The following is a 12681-nucleotide window of genomic DNA, read 5'->3' as shown; positions in this document are numbered from 1 at the left end:
CTGTCAATGAGGACACTGAACAATGTCCTTTAAGGACAATATCTGGGAAGTTTTTGCATGTGAAAGTCTGTGGATTCTGGCTAAAGAATTCTTTGTAATCTTGCAGGATTTTGCTATGCAAGTGAGTAGAGGAGGAATATGTCAGTGAAAATGTTAATGAAATAGCTGTAATCTCCATAAATAATGTCTTACTGGTGAATTGTTTTCCTTTTCTGTTGCTAAATCTTTTGCAACAGCAAATACTCCATGAGTTACATTTATGAGACTATTTCTACAGTACTGTTCTATGGTACTGTTTTCTTTCTCTTCCCCCCAACCACATGGTTTTGCACGGCAGCTTCTAAAACTGATCATTTGTTATTTTTATTTTCTAACCTTTCTCAAACATTTTGAAATCAAGTATGATTCTATTAATGAGTTGGAACCAATGCTTTACACTTGAGAAAAAATGTGCTTGTTTGAGAGCGTGTCAGTTTGTTAAACTATTTAATAGTCTGTTTAATAATTGTCTTTAGGATTGTTTAGTGTAAGAAGTTGTTTTGAAAATACTACAGTTAATGGTTAGCATGTTACATCTTGAACTGATACAATTAGATGGTATGTGGAGTGTATTAAAGTAATCAACAGAAATATTTATAGAGTTGGCTGAAGTCCTTCACTCAACGATGCAGGTTCTCTGGCACACCAAATGTGTGTGCCCATTGAGTTCACCTGCATAGAAGGGGGGATTGTCTTGTGTTTTGTCTGGTAGTTTTGGGTTTTTAAAGTGTAGGCACTACAGAGCTGGGTTTTCTTTTCATGGTAGATCGAAGATTCAGGTTGGGAGGGCAGCATTTCTTTTGTTATTGTCAACCTTTCTTTGTATTTAATAACTACCTTTCCTCAGCATAGTAAGTCTGTAAATCACATAGAAAGTATTATGTTGGAAGAAAACACTACGCTGCATATAGTAACTGCTGCTCTTTCTATTTAGGTACCTTTGCTCTGAGCTTCCTTTTAAGGAAGTAGTATAAAAATTCTGCAGGCTGAGTCCTTTTGGTAATTTTGAACATTTTAAAATGAATTTTTAGTTATTATTCTTTTCACTTAATGGATAGTGGCAAGCTGCATCGTATGAAAATAACGATTTTATTCCTGTTATTTGATCTTTGATATAATTAGTGTGGGATTTTTGTTAGGTTACTGGCAAACACTTCTGACAAACTGATATTCCATAACCATGGAATAACATTAGGATGTGACCACTTCTTAATAAAAATAAGCCATTTAAGTTTTATAACCTATCCATATGCCAAAAGGATTATGGAGAAAATAGATTTAAAAATAAAAGATATTGTTATGATCTTGTATGTTAGGAAGTTAAGACTGCCATCTACTGATTTTTTTCTTAAACCTATTAGATCCTAGAAGAGTGTATGTGCTTTTGTCAAATGGCAGTTCATTTTGGTAGTAGCTATTTTTCAAGAGCAGGGTCCTTTTCAAAATAGATTTCTCTTCACTAAGGCTTCCTCTGGGTGGGATAAAAAATACTTTATAGTAATAGTGTTTAAAGAAGTTCCTGCTACCATGTTGGACTGAACAAAAGAAAATCCTTTATATGCTTAGTTGACTGGAGCATTCAGAAAACTGGGGTCAGCGAATCAAGTAGAAGTGAGTTGATCATTTATCAGTCATGTATATCTCACAATTACTCTCCTATTTTAAAAAGTGATTGTAAGGTTTATGGGAAAATGATACTAAGTTGCTAAAAAAGTCAAATGAATTCTTATGTAATAGACATATCTAAGGTGTATGTTCAGTCCTTACCTTTTTTTTTTTACTTCTGTACAGCAACAGCATTAGGCTTGACTTAGTTATGGAAGGCAGATCTGGTCACCCTTTTCATTGCCATTTTCAACAGAAATCTTAACATAAAATTGGGTTGGTATGAATATGCAGTGCTCTAGCAGCATCACACACTTAAATGACATCCACCTCAAAGGATATCCCGTGTGCAGAAAGGCATTTCTGTAGCGCTCTTACAAAATACTAGTTTCTCTATTAGGAAGATAATGTTGCCTTATGATGTCTTTGTTTCTATAGGCTTGTTACCACAGCTGATAGGTGTTGCTCCAGAAAAGGCTATTAAGCTAACTGTACGTACCTTTTTTTTTTTTTCCTGGCATCCTTTTGTTTGTTAACATAACAGGATTTATTTCCTAAAATGTGTGAAAGATGACCACTTACAAGCACTCTAATACATATAGTTGCAGATGTACTTGATGTCTCTTAGTAAGGAGGAAAAATAACTTAAAATTGTGTGTAATGTATTGTATCGTTACTAGGTTAATGACTTTGTCAGAGACAAATTTACTAAGAAAGATGGTTCCATTCCACTTCCTGCAGAGGTCCTTGCTGGAGGCTGTGTAAGTATGCATCCTGTATTCCCAGGGAAAAATTATTCTTGTTTTCCGTTTGGAAATCTTTGCATATTTCTGAGTTGAGTTCCCTTGGAATTATGTCCTTGATCAACTTCTTTTGACCCAGTTTCTTTTTCAGTTTCAGCAGTGGTTTTATTCACAAAGGGCTAAAGAGAAGGGGACCTTTTCTTCCCTTCCATGCTTTTGCCTGGGTTGTTGTTCATGGTTAGTTTGGAAAGATACACATACTTCTTGAGAAAGGATTATAGAAATGATGTTTGAGTTTCCTTCAGGGTTAGAACAATTTAAAAGATCTATTTCTAGCTGAAGGTTTTAAGAAGGAAAAGAAATACACTCTTCACCTTGCTATATGTGAATTTTTTTGTTAGCAGAAATGTGGAAAAACGAAACGATGTAGTCTTGCTTTTTAGGTAACAGGTACGAGTGAATTTTCTGTTTAAATGACTTTGTATAAAATCCAGCCTTGTTACTCCAGAAGCTAGCTACATCCATTGTCTAAATACAGCTCAAAACCAAATTGTGTTTTTGTTGAGATTGAGGGCTGTAATTCAGTGGATCTCTTAGCAATCTGTAAGTGGTTTGAATTGATATTGATGATAGATTTCTTTTGGTTTTGCACATTGGCTGATATCATTTGTGAGATTCCCCAACAGTTGTTAACCCTATAAAATGTTTAAGGCTTGATTTAGGTTTCTTTTGTAGCAGAGAACACTAATAACTTCCAGTTGAGTAGGCTGACAGGCTGGTATAAAACCTCCTCTGCTTACAAAAAAACCGGGGGCAGAAAGGTTGTTGACCTCTGCAAACTTTTAATTCAAAGAAGCAGCCCTGAAGGGAGGCTGCTTATAGTTCTGCCTGATTGAATTTGGCAGCCTAGTACATGCTTGAGTCTTCACCTGTCAGCGTATAAAGTTTATTTTCTGGGAAATGTGAGAAAGCAGCTGTGATGTATAGCTAGCAGAAGACGAAACTTTTTCTGGAAAGCTCAGTAACACAGAAAGCACATACAAGGCATTTGTAACTGAAGTGAATATAATTCGTTAGTGGTTTTCTCTGTGCTTAAGTTCACAATTAAAATCAAGCACCTGATTATCAGTTTTATTATGTTCTTTTTTACTGGAATATATAATATTATTTGGTTGGGGTGAGGCTACCTTTCTTCATTTTTTCTGTATTCCTTCTCTCTCTGTTAATACAAAATGATGGGTTACTGTGGGACTGTTTGGATTTCAAATATTTTTAAATTATTTTCAGCACCTGGATGTGGGTAACCATTTTTTGGCTTTTCTTTATTGTTCAACACTTAAATATTTTGTTAATAGAATCATAGAACCATAGAACAGTTAGGGTTGGAAGGGAGCTTAAGATCATCTAGTTCCAGCCCCCCTGCTATGGGCAGGGGCACCTCCCTCTAAACCGTGTCACCCAAGGCCCTGTCCAGCCTGACCTTGAACACCTCCAGGAATGGGGCGTTCACAACCTCCCTGGGCAACCCATTCCAGTGCCTCACCACCCTTACAGTAAAAAACTTCTTCCTTATATCCAATCTAAACTTCCCCTGTTTAAGTTTTAACCTGTTACCCATTGTCCTGTCACTACAGTCCCTAATGAAAAGTCCCTCCCCGGCATCCTTATAGCCCCCCTTCAGATACTGGAGTTCTCCACGCAGCCTTCTCTTCTCCAAGCTGAACAACAGCAACTTTCTCAGCCTGTCTCCATACGGGAGGTGCTCTAGTCCCCTGATCATCCTCGTGGCCCTCCTCTGGACTTGTTCCAGCAGTTCCATGTCCTTTTTATGTTGAGGACACCAGAACTGTACACAAAGCTCCAAGTGAAGTATCACTTGGAAACCACTAGTTCACTATTAATATAGTCTAAATTCAAAAAATGCTTTTAACCTTGTCATAAAATCAGAAGGAACAGCATTATGCCCTTATATAGTTCTCAGATGTACTTATTACTATCTCTATCATTTGCCTGTGTTTAGTGCTGAACCTTTTCCTGTTTAACAGGAATAATGCACTTTTTCATTATTTCTGGTGTGGAACTGGTAGTGGATGAGCAAAATGAGCGAGCCATATTTTCAGCCCCTGTATAGAGATTACAGCAGAGGCCTTCCTGACCTCTGAAGGCCCACCCTCTTGCGAGCTGTACAAAAGCACATTGTGCATGCTACAGACCTTCACGATGAGTCAAAAAAATCCTTGTGAGGAAATGGAGACAGCTTGGGTAAGGGTCCAGCAGACCTAGCAGATTCTCCTCTCTGCCTGGCAGTGCCATATCAAAGCTGATGTATGGTGTTACAGTCTTCCAAGACCCGCACGTGAGGACTGGTGAATACTCTTATCCTAAGATAGTAGTGATTTAAGAGAACCTGTGTAGGCTGTTCATTATCTCAGCTCTGGAGTGTCTGTAAGAAGTGCTACACCGTCCAGCAAAGAGGCTACCCATAGGCATGTGCCTCCTTCAGAAACAGTAACTCCAAGAGACTGGATCTCTTGGGCCAAAATCTTACTTCTCAGGCTCCAATTATTCTCAGCTCCTATAAGGTTATGGAATAAACTCGCGTTCCCACTAAGAGGAAATGTCTTAATTCTTGTAGCTGTTAACAAAGATGCCGCCCACGCAGAGGCCTGTTTACATGGTCAGCTGCCTGTCTGTTGTGTTTCCTTCCTTACTGCAGGGTAGGGACCTCCCGCAGGCAGCCTGTGCTCTGTGCTCCTTGAAACCTATCTGCTAGCCACTGGGCAATGTAAATGTCTTTCGGAAGTGTAGGGTCTGCTCTGTCAGAGCCCAGATATTCCCAGCTGCTCTCAAGCTGTAGCTGTATTTGAACACTGCAGAACAGCTATGTGGGGCAGCTCAGTTACAGTGGATCAGGTCATACCTGTCAATGAAAGGACTGTGGTCCCTGGTGGATGAAACTGATATCCCATCTTCCTACCTTCCTGAGAGTATGCTGGCTTGTTAATCATCAACAGCACTATCCACACTTACGCATGTTCAGAGCAAGCAATTTCTGTCCCTACTGTTACTGTAATTAATTGAATTACATTTCATTGTAATTCAGTCATTAGCCTGCATTCCTGCCTTTGGAGTTTTCAGCTATCAGTAGCTTTGAGTTGCAGGGAGATTGAGGCTTTGGTAATAATTTCCTGTATCCTGACAGTGGCTGGGGAAGCAAGGAGTGCATACCTGGTACAGACAGTGCTTCTCAAAGGAGCTTACATGCATGACACAGGTGACTGCATCATGAAGGGCAAGGTGCTGTAGGGCAACTCTTTGTCCTCAGTTGGGAAGTGATGTTGAAGTAGACATCTAATGTTACATAAATGATTCATAAATCTGTTATAGTAGGTAAAGATGCTGTGATTTTAAGCTGTAATTTCTCTGAGTTACATGGGAAGAAATGGACTCTTCCCATCATTCAGTGTGCATGGTGCTTAGCATTTTGAATGGATGAATCCCCTTTGATCAGAAGACATTTCTGATTTGTGCTACAGGAAGGAAGAGGATGTGGGGTGCCAGGCAGAAAGGGTCTGAGAACCCTTCTTGGGGGTGTAAACAGTGCATCTGTTGATGATTAGGGGTTGGGAGGAGTGTGTGTGTGTCTGCACATGCATATACATCAAGGTCCAAATTTACCATTGATTTAAAAACTTTTACATATTTAAACATTAAATGTAACATTAAGTCTAAATATTTTGGGCATACTTATAAAAGAATTTTCATATGTATTTTTACATATATATACACATACATGCAAACATGTTAACTTGTCAGGCAAATAGGAATGTGTCAAATACTTATTTTTGAAAAAATAATTTAAAATGTTTAAAATTTTATGTTTATTCAACAAACATAAAATACAGAATTATAGCTGTCAGGCTACTTTGAAATCTTGACGATATTACTTCTTTTAATATACTTTAAACGCATAAAATTAAAGCAGAATTAAACTTTACTGCTTTATCTTGATCTCTGTTGTAGACATTTAAAGTTAGGGATAAAATTATTGTTTAGTAAAAGAGACAGTAAGCTTAATGTAGGTGCATGAACAATGACAGCTTTGCCTTGAGAAAGAAGTGCAAGTTCTTTTGATGTTTTTAAACCAGACTGTTCTAAGTAACATCTTATTTTAGCTGCTTGTAAGGGACATAGTTGTGGTCCAGGATGTGGTGGTTTCAAAAAGGAAGGAAGGAAGGGCTTGAAATAGGCCTCTCCCCCTTTGTAGCATATGCCTTTCGGGTGGAATTGGAAAGGGCAAGAGGTCTCATGTTGCAGGGTCATTTGTGTATTTCCTTCAGCCTTTGGCATGTCATGGGGCGTTTGCTGTGGGATCTCAAACTACATCTCTTCTCTCATAACCTTTGCTGTCAGATTTAGTTCCTTTATTTGCTCCTTGTGGAGTTATTTTACATGACATTAAGGTTAAGTAGACGTTTTTATTACTGGTATTTTTTTATGTGTATGAATAACCTCCATTCAGAAACAAATTTGTCAACCTTTTTTCAAGTGTCTGTTGTAATTTATGTGTGAAGAGAGGGTTTTATGGGGGGAAAATCTGGATTTAGTGCACCTTCTCCAAAAGAAGTTCAAGGACTGCAATGTATACTTCTGTGTGTATATACATGTGCACGTGTATTTAACATACATAGCTGACAGCTGAAGTAAAATACTTTGAAAAAGAATGATGATGATTGCCAGTGATTGCACAGAAGCATGGAGAATCGCATTGCAACCCTCCATGCTGCCAGTTCATTTTTATTTGGAGATCCTTTGTGTCATTCTCCTCTGCATCCTCTTCTGGAGAGTGCTGTTCCTCTGCTCCCCAGGCAACACTCTCCCCTGCCTCACCCATTCTGTGTCAGATGGATAGGCAATCCTTTACTTAAAAAACACCCACAAATGAAAAATAAGTCACAGTAATATTTTTAAAAAATACACAATGAAAAAGTGAGGATTTTTTGTGTTACTTAGAATCATAGAATAGTTAGGGTTGGAGAAAGGACCTTAAGATCATCTAGTTCCAACCCCCCTGCCATGGGCAGGGGCACCACACACTTAAACTGTGCCACCCAAGGCTCTGTCCAACCTGGCCTTGAACACTGCCAGGAATGGAGCATTCACAACTTCCCTGGGCAACCCATTCCAGTGCCTCACCACCCTTACAGTAAAAAACTTCTTCCTTATATCCAATCTAAACTTCCCCTGTTTAAGTTTGAACCCGTTAACCCTTGTCCTGTCACTACAGTCCCTAATGAAGAGTCCCTCTCCATCATGCCTATAGCCCCTCTTCAGATACTGGAAGGCTGCTATGAGGTCTCCACGCAGCCTTCTCTTCTCCAGGCTGAACAACAGCAACTTTCTCAGCCTATCTTCATACGGGAGGTGCTCCAGTCCCCTGATCATCCTTGTGGCCCTCCTCTGGACTTGTTCCAACAGTTCCATGTCCTTTTTATGTTGAGGACACCAGAACTGCACACAATACTCCAAGTGAGGTCTCACAAGAGCAGAGTAGAGGGGCAGGATCACCTCCTTTGACCTGCTGGTCACGCTCCTTTTGATGCAGCCCAGGATGTGGTTGGCTTTCTGGGCTGCGAGCTCACACTGAAGCCGGCTCATGTTCATTTTCTCATCAACCAACACCCCCAAGTCCTTCTCTGCAGGGCTGCTCTGAATCTCTTCTCTGCCCAACCTGTATCTGTGCCTCGGATTGCTCCGACCCAGGTGTAGGACCTTGCACTTGGCATGGTTAAACTTCATAAGGTTGGCATCAGCCCACCTCAGAAGCGTGTCAAGGTCCCTCTGGATGGCATCCCTTCCCTCCAGCATATCAACCGAACCACACAGCTTGGTGTCATCAGCAAACTTGCTGAGGGCGCACTCAATCCCACTGTCCATGTCACCGACAAAGACATTGAACAAGACCAGTCCCAACACCGATCCCTGAGGGACACCACTCGTTACCGGTCTCCAGCTGGACATCGAGCCATTGAGCACAACTCTCTGTGTGTGGCCATCCAGCCAGTTCTTTATCCGCCAAGTGGTCCACCCATCAAATTGGTGTCTCTCCAATTCAGAGACAAGGATGTCGTGTGGGACAGTGTCAAACGCTTTGCACAAGTCCAGGTAGATGACATCAACTGCTCTGCCCCTGTCCATCAGTTCCGTAGCCCCATCATAGAAGGCCACCAAATTGGTCAGGCAGGATTTCCCCTTAGTGAAGCCATGCTGGCTGTCACCAACCACCTCCTTGTTTTTCATGTGCCTTAGCATGCCTTCCAGGAGAATCTGCTCCAAGATTTTGCCAGGCACAGAGGTGAGACTGACTGGTCTGTAATTTCCCGGGTCATCCATTTTCCCCTTCTTGAAAATGGGGGTTATATTTCCCTTTTTCCAGTCGTCGGGAACTTCACCTGACTGCCATGATTTTTCAAATATGATGGACAGTGGCCTAGCAACTTCATTTGCCAGCTCCTTCAGGACCCACGGATGGATTTCATCAGGTCCCATGGACTTGTGTACATTCTGGTTCTTAAGATGTTCTCGAACCAGATCCTCTCCTACAGTGGACCCAAGGTCTTCATTCTCAGTCCCTGCGTTCGCCTTCCAAGACTTGGCTGGTATGGTCAGAGCATTTGCCAGTGAAGACTGAGGCAAAGAAGTCATTAAGAACCTCAGCCTTCTTCAAATCCAGGGTAGCCACTTCTCCTGACAGCTTCCGGAGAGGGCCCACGCTGTCCCTAGTCTGTCTTTTATTTGTAATGTACCTAAAGTATCCCTTCCTGTTATCTTTCACATCCCTAGCCAGGTTTAATTCTAACTGGGCCTTAGCTTTCCTCACCTGGTCCCTAGCTTCCTGGACAGCATCCCTGTATTCTTCCCAGCCACCTGTCCTTGCTTCCACCTTTTATAAGCCTCTTTTTTCCTTCGAAGTTTCCTCAGCAGCTCCATATCCATCCAAGGATACATATTCTGTATTAAAGTCGATGTTTGTCTTAACTGTACTTGTGAAGGACCTTATTCATTCGTGCAACTCCACTCAATTCAGTGCCCCTCTAAATGTGAATTAAATCACTGCTCTGCAGCAAAGTTTGCTGAACTCCAAGTGTAACAGTATGAAAAGTCAAGACTTGAAAGAAGTATATATTGCTAATAGGGAGCATTTAACGTGGTATCTTGACACTTGCAGCTCTTTTTGAGAAAGCTGCCTGTTGAAGTTTGTCAACACTGTGAATACCCCGTTAAGAGTATTAATTAAGAGCTTTTCAAATGGTTTTCTACTGATAATACAAGCATATGCTAGGGCTTTCCATATATTTTATTTTGCTCAATAATCACCATGAAGTCATATTTTAATATTAATATTATCATAATATATAATTCTGTTTTAACACATACAATTTGTAATGTTGTAGATATGATTAGTATTGCTACTAAATTATTAAAATGCATTGTGTTTAGAGTCTTTTCATTTCTGTATCAGAAGAAGGCTATTGATGATTTGAACAGAAAGGTAGGGAGTTGTACACTTAGGAGAGGAGAATGTTAATTGCAGGAAGATTGAATCCAGGGTAGAAAATAGAAATGTTTATGAATTGGCCTATTTGTGTTTCTGTAGTGGGTGTTAGGCAAATAGGAAGAGTTATTTCAGCTGCTCTGCAGGATGTGCTAATTTATAACATTAAAAATAAAAAATGGAATATCACATATATATGTACACAAAGGACGCATATTTAATAGGCAGGTAGCTGGTAATTGTCTAGAAGGAGTGAATTTCTAGCTTAGGGTCTAAATTTAAAGTTATTTGAATTTTTTGTATGGTGCATTGTGTTATGTAGTAAGAACATTCTGCTTAATGTTTTGTCTACCAAATTATTTTTCAAATGATGTAAGGAAATTATAAACATTCAAAATTGGTTTTCTGTTTAATGCAATATTTCAAAAAACCTGTTGTTTTTTAACAGAACTTGCCAGATGTCAATTTTATAACTTTTATTTAGATGGGAACTTTGCCTAGGAGGATAGCCATTTCATTTTGCATGTACAGCTGTGTATGAGCTAGAAAGGAAAAAGTGAGATGAGATGTAAAGAGAGAAGAATGGCTTTGGACACAAGTGATGTCAAGTAACTGAGTAAACACAGTGCAGTAAGTCCAAGGAACAGAGAAGATGCAACAAGTTTGTCTGGTCTGAGAGTTCTAGTCATCATCCCAATGGTTGCAGTAAATGTCCTCAAAAATTTAGGTTTTGATTTTCATTCAGAGAGGTGAAGAAGTGAGGGAATAAAGCAAACATTAACAACATAGACTGATCATTTGAGTGGAAAGCATTAAAGACATTAACTACTGCAGTGGAGGTAATTAATCAAAAGCAGGGGCTGATCTTCCACTGTTCGGGTCAAGATGCTTTAGTAAAGCCATAACAATGATGATTTCAAATGTCTACTATGTGAAGTAATAAATGGGACTTCCAGTAAAGGAATGGCAGTGTGTTCAGTAAAGGTCCAGAGATGTGTTGGATGCTTGGTCAGTGAAGATTTTGATGCTTCATGCCCGCCATCTCATAGATAATACCCTGGTGCTTGGTCATTCTCAGTGGGAGCTGTTGAGGTTTGGAGTGCTCCTTTGTCTCAAGGCTAGAATAATGCAAGTCACCAACTTCTAAGCCATGCTTCAGGGCTGATCACAAGTTTATTCTGCCTGCTGCTGGAGACAGGAAGATTGTGCTATAGGCAGAAAGGATTAGATCATTAGTTCATTAGTTCTGAAACAATTATCAGAAAACACCATGCATGCTGTCCAGGTGCTATAGCGAACTATTCATTTAACTTCACAAACACATCCCCAATATTACAAAAGACAGTTTATTTCCTGGGCAGTTTAGAAGTGGAAAAAAGCTTTAATTGCAGTTGTTCTGCATATTTTTCCTTCGCTAAAAGTTGATGGGTCAGAGGAATAGATAAGGATTAAGAGGAGCTTTTAGATTATGAAAGAAATGCTTTTTAAAGTTGGCTGTATTCAAGTAATTATATGCCATAAATTTTAAGGAAGTGGGCTTAATTTTTAAATGAAAGAAGGTGGTTTAGGAATAAGGGGGAAAAGGAGCCTTAGTAAAATTCAGCTGTTTTGTGATGAACTTCTCCAGAAGTGAATGCTGTAGCACCTACAGCAAACCAGGGAGAAATCTAAACATGTGATTTTAAATAGCTTTATGTCCTTCTGAAACTGAACTGTCAGACTGAATCCTTCTCAAATCTGAAACACATTTCTTTGAAAGTCTGTGGTTAAAGAAGCAGCTGTAGCAGCTCTACAGCACTATTAAACTAGGAAGTTTGCAAGATAGTCCTTTAGCACTGCTAAAAGAGTATTTCCTGCATGTAACATCTGTCATACTCAGCTCAGAGAAAGATAGGATTCCTGTTTCCATCTAGTATCATATATTGAAATGTTACTCTTCCTATTTAAATTTTATATTTTGTTTCCACTTACGACAATTAAAGGCTGCTAAACAAAACTCCAAACACCTTTTTTAATAATTTAAAATTACACCATTAAATGCAAATTTACCTTTTAAACAGCATCACCACTAAATGCAAATAACATGTCTACATGTTGGTGATGGATTATTATTGAATAAACATAAGGTCTTCTTTATATGTGTTTTTTATTCTAGTAGCACAAGTCCAGCAGTTAGTTTAGTATTTTGTGTAATATCTTAGACTTTTAAACACAGCTATGACTTCTAGAAAGTGGTGTCAAGGAGGAAAACAGAGATAGGCTGAATTAATCCACCTCTGTGGCCTATAAACATACAAATATAAAGATTTACTTTGTGCAAACCTACGATTTCTGATTTGGAGTTTTTAGCTTCCTGACAGGTGCTTTATTAAGTGTATCTCTTATTTTTACATGAGAATATCAGCTAGTGCAGTGAGAAGCGAAGGCATTCAGCACCTTGCAAAATCCAATCTGTCGCCGCATGCTCTAGTAATGCAATTCATTTTCTTTTTGGGTTTGCAGGCAGGAGCTTCCCAAGTCATCTTCACTAATCCTCTGGAGATTGTAAAGATTCGGTTGCAGGTAGCAGGAGAAATTACTACAGGACCCAGAGTCAGTGCCATCTCTGTTATGAAAGATTTGGGCCTTCTTGGGCTTTATAAGGTATGTATTTATTTCTGCTTTGAGTGGCTTCATCATTGTATGTTTTATGCTAAACTTCTCCATTGTTGAAACAAAGTCTGTTTAAAACAATGACAT

General features: G+C 39.4%; 1 protein-coding gene across 5 annotated transcripts in view; it reads left to right on the top strand.

Moving 5' to 3' along the window:
* SLC25A12 (solute carrier family 25 member 12) overlaps positions 1-12681 on the top strand; it is a 50692-nt gene that overhangs the window by 32214 nt on the left and 5797 nt on the right. For all 5 annotated transcript variants that reach the window (XM_080620271.1, XM_080620273.1, XM_080620274.1 and 2 more), the window contains 3 exons: positions 2083-2135; positions 2325-2405; positions 12445-12585. In XM_080620271.1, coding sequence (XP_080476397.1) covers positions 2083-2135; positions 2325-2405; positions 12445-12585 — 275 coding nt within the window. The remainder of the gene's footprint in view (positions 1-2082; positions 2136-2324; positions 2406-12444; positions 12586-12681) is intronic.

This window comes from Psittacula echo (assembly GCF_963264785.1).
Source record: "Psittacula echo genome assembly, chromosome: 6".
In the NCBI taxonomy this organism is placed as follows: domain Eukaryota; kingdom Metazoa; phylum Chordata; class Aves; order Psittaciformes; family Psittacidae; genus Psittacula; species Psittacula echo.
The sequence above is the reverse complement of the archived record's forward strand: the minus strand, read 5'-3'. Positions and strand labels throughout refer to the sequence as shown.